This window comes from Vanacampus margaritifer, chromosome 3 (assembly GCF_051991255.1).
Source record: "Vanacampus margaritifer isolate UIUO_Vmar chromosome 3, RoL_Vmar_1.0, whole genome shotgun sequence".
Lineage (NCBI taxonomy): Eukaryota > Metazoa > Chordata > Actinopteri > Syngnathiformes > Syngnathidae > Vanacampus > Vanacampus margaritifer.
The window spans coordinates 17,505,217-17,515,705 of record NC_135434.1 but is presented as its reverse complement, the minus strand read 5'-3'; the positions used below and the strand labels follow the sequence as shown (position 1 = coordinate 17,515,705).

At 36.0% G+C, this 10,489-nt stretch overlaps 1 protein-coding gene across 1 annotated transcript in view; it reads right to left on the bottom strand.

Annotated features, from left to right (window-relative positions):
• Positions 1-3,003: 3,003 nt before the first annotated feature.
• The window catches only part of inpp5jb (inositol polyphosphate-5-phosphatase Jb), a 21,290-nt gene continuing 13,804 nt past the window's right edge, over positions 3,004-10,489 (bottom strand). The window contains exons 6-13 of the mRNA XM_077561926.1: positions 8,392-8,567; positions 7,601-7,712; positions 7,106-7,215; positions 6,689-6,887; positions 6,188-6,325; positions 5,398-5,481; positions 5,207-5,311; positions 3,004-5,128 (exon numbers count right to left, since the gene is read on the bottom strand). Of these exons, the coding sequence (XP_077418052.1) occupies positions 4,832-5,128; positions 5,207-5,311; positions 5,398-5,481; positions 6,188-6,325; positions 6,689-6,887; positions 7,106-7,215; positions 7,601-7,712; positions 8,392-8,567 (1,221 nt within the window). The 3' untranslated portion in view covers positions 3,004-4,831. The remainder of the gene's footprint in view (positions 5,129-5,206; positions 5,312-5,397; positions 5,482-6,187; positions 6,326-6,688; positions 6,888-7,105; positions 7,216-7,600; positions 7,713-8,391; positions 8,568-10,489) is intronic.

Genomic DNA, 10,489 nt, shown 5'->3' with positions numbered 1-10,489 from the left:
TCCACAATAATGACTCAATTTTGAAGGTGAGCCTCCTAAAAGATTTCATTTACATTTTTATCTTTTTTAATCGTTAATCATTTGGTGAAATTTACAAGACATTTATTTCTGGTTTACAGGGTCAAAGATACACAATGGCCATGTTTTTGATTTGACTTGTAAATGTTTTACAACAATGTTTAATCCTTCAACATTTATCACCACTTCAAACGGGATGGATAGTGATAGAGTTATCTGGTTGAATAGTGGTTACCATATCTGGCTCACAGTTATGAGGTTCAGCTTCTAAATCTCAGGACATCGGGATTGCCTTGGAATTGTGTAGAAGTGATCATTCGAAAATGTAAGCACTTGCAGAGGTTTATAAAAGATAAAATGTCACATATGGATATTTGTGTATCATTGTTGATAATTATTGGGAGACTGGTAGCCATTTGCATTCATCACGAGCCAAGAAGTAGCTCTCACTTTCAAAAACGTTGGTGAAAATTGTGTTCTGACGTGAGCACGAAAGGATGTTTGTCAATATGTGGCTTTTGATGGCGAGAAAATGTATTACTATTGAAGTTCAAAAGAAACAGCCACAGCAGGTAACATGTTGAAGTCATTTTAGAGAATATACATGAATATTATAATAGTGTTGATTTAACGAAATTGATTGAGTACACAGTTTTATTATGTATTAGGTAAATATATATTCCGGATACAAAATATTTGCAAAAAGTAAACAGAAGAAAGCAGTGAGCAGAGCAGAGTGTACACAACATTATTTTTAATTTTAACTTCATTATTCTGCATGTAAAAAGGCTTCCGTCCCTCGATTTTGCTTCAGGTGCTGTGTGCTACTGTGTAATATAATTACGCTCTGTTGATTGTGAACATGTTGTTCCTGCCTGGTTGGTAAATGAACAAACGTACTTGAAAGACTTCTTAGGGTCGGGTTTAGCAAGGGGTAATAAACGAGTCCCAAAATATAGCGCAACATGGCTACAGTGTAGCTTTATAGTTTATCTGGAGCTCGAGTTTCTTTCAATATAACATCATCATGAATATCTGTTAGGCTAGAGTATGGATCTTGATTCATAACTAATCAAAGCAGACTCAGAATAGTGCTAACCACATCATAGTCCACATTTTGTATTCCATCCATCCTACATCCACTTGTGAAGTTCAAATTCCCATAACAACAAAGTGGTACGATCCCTGGCTGGTGTTGCATCAGTCCAAATGAGTCAGCATGAATTTGCAAAACGGACGCTTTCTTTTCAGAGGGCAAAAGCATGATGCAAGATGCACCTGCTATTGCTCTGCCGACTGTGATGTTTTGTTCCTATGTCGTATTCATCCAGATTACATCATCATCAAGCCTCACAAGAGATGTATGTATAAAATAGAATAGAATTGAAAAAGTAATCCCAATATCAAATAGAAATAATCATAACATCCAAACCAAATGGAAGAGTAGTTTAGCACTACTAAAAAGAGCCCAAAATGAAAGTGCCGAGGCGAGCGACCTAATTGGTCGATGGCCTGTATTGCCCATAATAGTGACATAAATATACAGTAAACGCGACACTTTTGTTTTCGCTCCCATTTCTCATGAGCTCAACTCCAAGAGTTAAGACTGTTTCTATGTAGACAGAAATAATATTGTTCACAAGTGTTGTGCTTGTTACAAAAAAAAGAGCAACTAGTTACAGTTACTAGTTACTTCATTTTAAAAGTAACTCAATTACTCTGATGATTACTTGAACAAAAAGGTAATGCGTTACTATTAAAAGTAATTCTTTAGTTACTTTTTAAAAAAGAACATACTTTGTTCCTTTATGCTCAACTTAAGTAAAGTAATGAGCGTATTTCCACGTCGAAAAATTCGGCGTTGACTGCCGAAGCCGACTGATACCCGCCAACACGGCAGCGGCAATACATTGTAAACAGGAAGTAGTACAGTAAACAGCAGCCATCCATTCATGATTCAATTCTGAACCGCATATCTTCATCAGTGCTGCACAATTAAATTGTTAAATTAAATAATTTATCAAGTAACTGACTAACGCACCATATTGTAACTGTAACTGAGTTACTGTATTTAAAAAAAATAACGCGTAAGACCAGAGTACTAGTTATTGTAAAAAAAGAAAGAAAAAAGTAACGATGTTACAGTAACGCGTTACTAGTAACTAGTTACTGCCCAACACTGGTGTCTATATGGAGCCACAACACTGACAATAAGATTTGGTATGGAGAAAAAAAAAATATTGTGGAAAAAGCTGCATTGACATTGAAACAAATACCAAATTTATTGTCAGTGTTGTGGCTCCATATGTCTACATCTGTGTTAGTGAGCACTTATCCTTTTTCAGACCAATACCAGTACGAGTAATCAAACTTGAGTAGTTTCCGATACCAAGTACCGATACCACTAGTACTTTTGATAAACAAAATTTCCACTCAAAAAAACAATGACAAACTTTTTTAGAGAAAGACCATTATATCCCAATATAACATTTTTCATTACAACGCTATGAAATTATTCTTATTATTAAATCATTGCACAGGTGTGTCTTTGATAATTTAGTCATTCGCTTAACACATTTCCACATGCTCATTTGGTTGTGCAAATAATACATTCATAGCTTTTAGAGCTGCCATTTTACATAATAGAGTGTCGGCTACTATTCATTGATTCCTCTCCTTGTTTCAATGCATCAGTCAGTCATCATTTGAGTTTAGTCACTACTAGTTAGTTCAGTTTCATTATGGAACAGCACCATGTCATTGTGGTCTTCACTGAAATAACACATTATATTCATATTTATTCCACTGTAGCAGCCTTTTTGAACAATCATCAAATAAAAAAGGGGGCAGCAGGCCACTGTGACATTTTACTTATTGAGAACCTTTTTGACTTTGACTTTTGACTAAGCCAAATTTCTCAGAAGCCTGTATTATAATTAAATCATTCTCATGAAGTCACACACACACTCAATAATGTACAAATGATATAATAAAACCAACATTTTATTGATTTTCTTTTTTACAGCAACTTGAGAAATCAAATTCATTACATTAATAAACGAAAATGTTTTCAACGCTTCCCCCAGCCCACTGAAATAATGCTCCCTCACTGGCCAGCAGAATTCAGGCTCATTTTAATAGATACACATACAGTATATCTAAATAAGAAAATAAATACATAATTTAATTAAACAAAATAAACTTTGTGGCATAGATTGTCTGCTATTTTTTTTTTAAACATCATACTTCATTTTTATCTTTCTGATACATATTACTCTATTTCAGACACATAGGAAAACAATGACATTCTGTAGACAGATATTTTTTCACAAGTCACTGATCATGACATATATTTAATTATGCTATACTGTATTTTCATTCAAAAATAAATCAAACATATTGTTACACTTTGAAATCATTTGAAAGCTTCAGATTCTCTTCACCTAACACTTTACACGGAAAATACAATTTTTAACCATCATATCTTTTCTACTTTTCTAACCACCTTCACAAATGACAAAGAGTCCAAAACAGCACTTGACGGCACAAAAATCACAGTACCGGAATGTAGAGTATGTCCACACCTTTCAAACGCAGTCATAGCAAACACACCATTCCGAAAAACACGCACACACACACACCAAATCTTAGACATACACACTGAGGTAACAGCTACACAATACTGCCCTACGCTAACAGTTCCAAAGGGTCAAAGTGTGTTAGACATCAAACTTTAACAATGTCACACATTATACTATTATACTGTCAATTCATCAGTGGGATCAGTGAAGGAGAATCTTTGCAAACAGAACAAACACAGTCATTGAAAATGAAACCAAAGACACAGAATGTGAAATTTAACTGGACCAAGAATGCATTTAAATGAAGTATCACATTGCAGTTGGGATATTCCATAACAATACAAATGCAAAGCCCTGTAGCTGCTCTACATGGTAGAGTTACCGCTTAACATTTTCAAAAGTCATGCAACTCTTCTGACTTGATAGTGACATCCAAGGAAAATGGATTTCTGGTGATTTATTTATTTTTGTTGCTAATTTGTTTAAAAGAAGGGGGATCGGATTGCGGTTGACGCTGCTGCCACCGTAATTATCTTGACAATATCAGCTGCCCTGCAGCCAATAAAAAATGAGTTCTGGCAGGACAGCTGTGCTGTGTCAGCTGAGAGTGATCCTCCCACGGGACGCCACATCTCGCTGCACTCGTTCGGGGGTCTATTTAAAGGCCCTTAACCCTCACGCTCACTCTCTGCTGACATGTGCAATGCTGCTGACATGGCTAGTCGGAGAACCCTCCTATAGCCCAACGTATTTTAGTTTTAGTTTTGAGAGTAGCCATCCAGAAGAGATGACGGTTTGAGATGTCACCATGTTAACTATGGATAGAAGGAATACATTTGGGAAAACAAAACAAAACAAAACAATCATATGCATGTCTTGTGCATTTCCAAAGGGAATGTGGATGCTAGCTTGCGAGATGATAGCAAGCTAATGACCTTGGCTAACACAAGGTGAGAAAATGCCCTTAAAACCTTTTTTTTTTCTTAAATTATTATTATTACAATTATGCTTGGTTGTACTGTCTGCACCAAAAGATGGACCAAGGTTGAGGAAATGCAGGACACAGTGAAACACTTAGGAATAAAAATTCAAGGCAAAGCAAACCTTCTTGAGGAACTTGGCGTTTGCTCCTGATTAGGTGGCTTCCCAAACTGCACAGTTCCATCAAAACAAACTTGCAGATGAAATAAAAGACAGACACTTTTCGTTTTTCAGCCATGAGACAGACAACATCACACTCCCGTCTCCTCTCTGGGTTTGTCATCCTCAGAAGCAGGTTGTTGGGTGCCCTCTGCTGGACGATTTAGGGACTCGCATTCAGACGCGGTGACGGATGGCGCGCCGTCCTTCATTTTGTCCTGCGAGGGACTCCTGGAATGGCTGCCGCTACGACGGCGATGATGCTTGGTCTTGTGGGGACTGGGACTGCGAGACCTTGACTTTGTGAGGACGACATTGCTGTCGTCCTCGGAGCTGAAGTCGGAGCTGTCCTCGGAGCTGGTGTGATTGCCAGATGTGGGAAGCTGGATCTGTGCATGCGAGATGGAGAGGGCGGGAAGTGAAAATAATACAAACAGTAGAAAATGGTAGATGCTGTTGATGATTACCTGAAATGGTTCTGTTACACCCACGATGGTGCTCATGTTGTTGCTATAGTAACCCAAGATAAAATCTCCCGAGCCTTTGGGCAGTTCCTCTTCTGTAAAGGTTACCTGCAAAACAATTTGTGAGATGTTCGTTAAGTGTGAAAATCTCTAAATCTTTCTTTTTAGTCCATCACAGCACTTGGCCAGCGTACCTGATGTTCTTGTCTATGATACTCTGCTTCTTCCTGTTTGGCCCACACATATCCCACATAGTCCTTGTGGTGTTTGAAGCCCACCTGAGACAGCAAAGGTAAAGTCACTCATGGCTGGTAAAACCGCTTTGGTCAGCACAATGGATGTTTCTACCTGGCTTTATGCTAAATACTTTGGCTAATGCTAAATATTATTGTTATCTTAGTTCAACGGCTGAAAACAAGTCCATATGCAAGTACAGTCTCAAACATCTATGCAAATGATCGACTCTATATGTAATCACGTGGCAAGAATAGCACAACTCGTGTTTTGTATCTCATATCCTCGTTTAGCAAAAGTTTTGTGCGTCTGTCAAGAATGCGCTTACTATATTTTCATGTAAAACAACACGGCTGCCTGCTAGTTGCATTTGTGATAAAAACTATTTTGAATGATAGAGATTTTAAAATTAAATAGACAACACACATACAGTAGCTAGTTTTTTTTAATGTAAATTAAGTGGTTTTCGGGCTTTTTACCAGTCAAAAATTAAAAAATAATACATAAATGTTATTACTTTGTGATTGGATGGTCGAAGACACAGAGCATAGGCTTTCCACTCACAAGACAAGGATAAAAATAGATTAGCGTTCAGCTTCACATATAAACTAAGGCAGCACAGAACGACCCCGGATCCGATCACTGACGTCTTTGATTGATCGCGCAAATTATGACATTACAGCCGATCACCGATTTTTCATAAAATGCAAAACATCGGCCGATCAGATCGGTGTAAAGTCTAGTTTGTACCTTATATAGTCCGATCCAATCCCAGGAGCTGCGCGGATAGTTTGGTGCCAGTTTGAACTTGACTATAGCATCAGCAATGCTATTCCACTCATCCTCCACCAACACTGTGACCAGGGGAACATCCACCTTGTAAGGGAACTGGAGAGGAAAGGAAACGCAACTATTTGATGAAACAAGAAATGCACGGTGCTACGTAACGCAAGTACTCAGTACTTAACAAATGTATTATATTGCAACTCAATGTAAGGTTTATTCCACAGCTGCCCTACATCAACAGCATTACCACCAATATTATGTTCTATGTTTCTGTAATAGTTTTCATACAAGTACTGTATATAGAATATATTTAAATATCTTCAAAATCAAATTATTCATAAAAAGTAATAAATCCAAAATAAATTTATAGCAAAGCTATTACTATTTCTAAACATGCAGATATAAAAAGCAAAATGGTCAAAATTAAAGTATTGCATTTTTGTACAGACATTCAGGCACTCTCACCTGTAGGGTAAAGATGGAAGAGACGGGTTTGTGGTCGCTGACTACGTATTCCATGTGACTTCTGTAGCAGTGCTGCGTTACTTTGGTACCGCTGGTCAACCCTGGAATGGAACTACGCTTCCCGGTGCTGGCAGCAGGCACCGAGGCTCTCAGCCGCCACAGGATACGGTCGGTCCAAGCGGGTTTACGTTTCTTTCCGCTGGGGGGAGGACACGGAGTGAAGAGACAGAACATCTCCTCAAATGAAATGATTGAAATGAAGTTCTGTGCCTCCTTCAGTGTAGCGTTGTGCTAAATTTGATCATTTTCAAATCTGTATATGTTGACAGAAAACTTTCATAACATTTATTGCTGTCCAAATGCCCCCGGGTTAGATGTGCTCTGACGCCGCTGTAGTTGCTTGACCGCATCACCAACCTTGTGTCATATACGTTTGTCCCAACATCAAATTTGTACGTGGGGGGGAACTTTAGGGGCCCCTCTTGGAATCCTTCCAACACCGTCTCACTTTCCTTTGCCATGTTTAACTGAAATAATAATAAAGGCGTTAGCATCACAGGTGATTTTCTTTTGGGTCTCTTTTACACCCCCTAGTGGCGCCAACCACAATTACATTATACGCTCACAATATATGACATTTAGTAGGTACGTCCGCATCAGCACAGATGAATGCTTAATTTTGATCGACACGGTCACAGAAAAGAACTGATGGTGATATTATTTTGGGATTTTTTATAAATATATATATATTTTTTTGTATCTGATTAAAGTAATAGTTAGTAGTACCTATTATAAATACTCACACATCCATAATAATAATAATAATAATAAGTGCAGTATTTTCCTACATTCTGTCATTTTCACCCAATTCTCATATGAAACATACAGTAAATATAAATTATTTTTTCTTACCTGATCTTTTTCCCACAACATGGACAGTTTGTTATTCTCAATGGCTGTTTTCACCACTTGCATTTCCAGGTTATCAATGCGGAAATTGAGATCCCCAAGCCAGAACACCACACTGTAATTACATTTTTAAAAAGGACACATTAAAAAAAAAAAAAAGATCAGTACATGTGACCAATTCAGGGGCAAAAAAAAAAAAACTTTCAAAAAAAAAAATATATACATTTTTTTAAATAAATAAATATAAATATATATATATATATATATATATATAAATATATATATATATATAAATATATATATATATAAATATAAATATATATATATATATATATAAATATATATATATATATAAATATATATATATATAAAAATATATATATATAAATATATATAAATATAAATATAAATATATATAAATATAAATATATATATATATAAAAAAAAATATATATATATAAAAAAAAATATATATATATAAATATATATATATATATATATATAAATATATATATATATATATAAATATATATATATATATAAATATATATATATAAATATATATAAATATAAATATATAAATATACATAAATATATATATATAAATATATATAAATATAAATATATAGAAATATATATAAATATAAATATATAGAAATATATATATATATATATATATATATATATATATATATGTATATATATATATATATATAAATATAAATATATATATATATAAATATAAATATATATATATATATATATAAAACCATATGTGAGTACTTGTGACCTACTCGTGGTCAAGGACACCAGAGGCCGCCTGGCCCTCAAACTGCTGCTGTTGCAGGATGCTCTCAAAGTCCTCCATGCGCTGATCCGAGTTTTCCATGTGAGCCGGCAGGTGGCAGTTGAGGAAGCAGATAGTGTGACCGAATACTGACATGCGGGCGCTGACTCCACCTTTGTTTCCCTACGGCACACAAAAGGAGAGGAATAGATTACTTAAAAATAATTACATCAATACAATCTAAGTGGTGGGGAACAACTCATTTTAAACGTGTGAACTAATTGTGTGCGTATGTCATTATAATAGGAAATGTATTCATTGTGAGTCAGAGAATATTTTACGCAAACAAAAACTGTACAGCAGCAGCGCGAGTAGATAAGCGTGCGCTTATTCTCCCCAATGTTCCGCCTCATTGAATCACGAAAGACGCGAAGTGTGTAAAACGTGTAGAATGTGCTGACGCCTGTCATGCACTCGGGACAACAGCAGGATTTAACTTAGAAGTCCGGGTTGCATAACTGTGCAGGCAGTCATTTAGTCAAGCCCTCAGCAATGAGGACAATGCGGCCAAATTATCTGCATGTGGTTGCATGATTGGGATGTGCTGCAACAACATTTTTTCCCCCAACTGTATAGTTTGCCTTTTGGTTATTTTTGGTTTGCTTGACTATCTAAACATTAGCAATACGGCTATCACATTTAACGTCATTGCATATGTACTTAGCATTGTGTCCAGTGAGTATACAGTAGAGTTGAAAGACACAAATTCATGACCAGTTTTACATGCCAAGCATTCTCAAAATTGTTTGTAAGTTGTAAGCATGCAGCTTGGTTCAATATATGCACAACTAGTTAGGATGTTTGTGGTGCATAAATATTGTATGTGTAATCACCCGCAAGACAAAATGCATCCATCATCCTTCGGCTACACCGTTTATACTGTTGGGGGTCACAGGGAGCTGAAGACTATCCTACCTGATTTTGGATGGAAGTCAGGCGAGTGAACGACTCCACCATCAGTGACACAAGCCAAAATATGGGAGCTCATTTGTGACTCAACCTTTTACTGGTAGCAAGCCAAATTATGCAAACAGTATATTAGAAACACCCCTCGATATGATTGCAATATAAACTTAAGTATAAAACTGATAAAGAACTGGCCTCGTATTCCCATAGCAAAGTTGAACTGATTAAAAATATATATAATAATAATAATAATAATAATAATAATAATAATAAAAAAGCATGAATAAATTAATAACAAAAAATAAGAACATAGATATAATGTAATTTTGAAAACATTTATTGTGCAGATCACAAAATTCAAAATTAAAATTCATCCAAAAATAATAGTGCAAACAAACACAAATAACACGTTGATCTATGAATATTTAAAATACTTTTGCTCTCATAATGTCCTGGCTGACATTTGTGGTAACATCATGGTATATCATGGTAACAAAATATAGTCTACGATAACATTCATTTTGGTTTTTGCATTATTTTCTCTTTAGGCATTTTATTGAGTTACCTGCTAATTTGATGTTCATTTTCAATTACTCAATTTCGTTAAAAATGTATTTATTCTGGTGTTACGTAACACTACTCTACATTTCACACTAGCATAGGGGTCAGCACGGCTTCTCTGTCTTCTATGCTTTTTTTTTTTTTTTTATTGGCTGTGTCCCATACTTAATTACTCCTCGTGTAGTGATAAGATAATTTCATTAGTGTAGATTATTTTTGTGCCATGGAGGCGAGGTTAGTGACTTAGAGGAGCGGATCTGCAATGTGGAAGGACAATGTTTAGCCACGCCAGCTATCCAGCCGCAGCTTGTGGCGGTTGTGACGCAAGTTAGCTTAGCGCCTAGCATTCCTCCGACAGTTCCCGAGACCCCCGGGAAAGCAGGTCAGTATGGTTGTCTGTTTGATGTGGAGACTACGTACTGGCAGGCGGCAGCTTCCGTGGTCAGACGTGTTCTAAAACATTTTCACACTGAGGCAAATGCGATTACATTATCAACTGTTCTCGCAATTGATCGGTAGAGGCCACATTTGAACCATCTACTGCACATCCCTACTAGAAACCACAATATTAATCATTT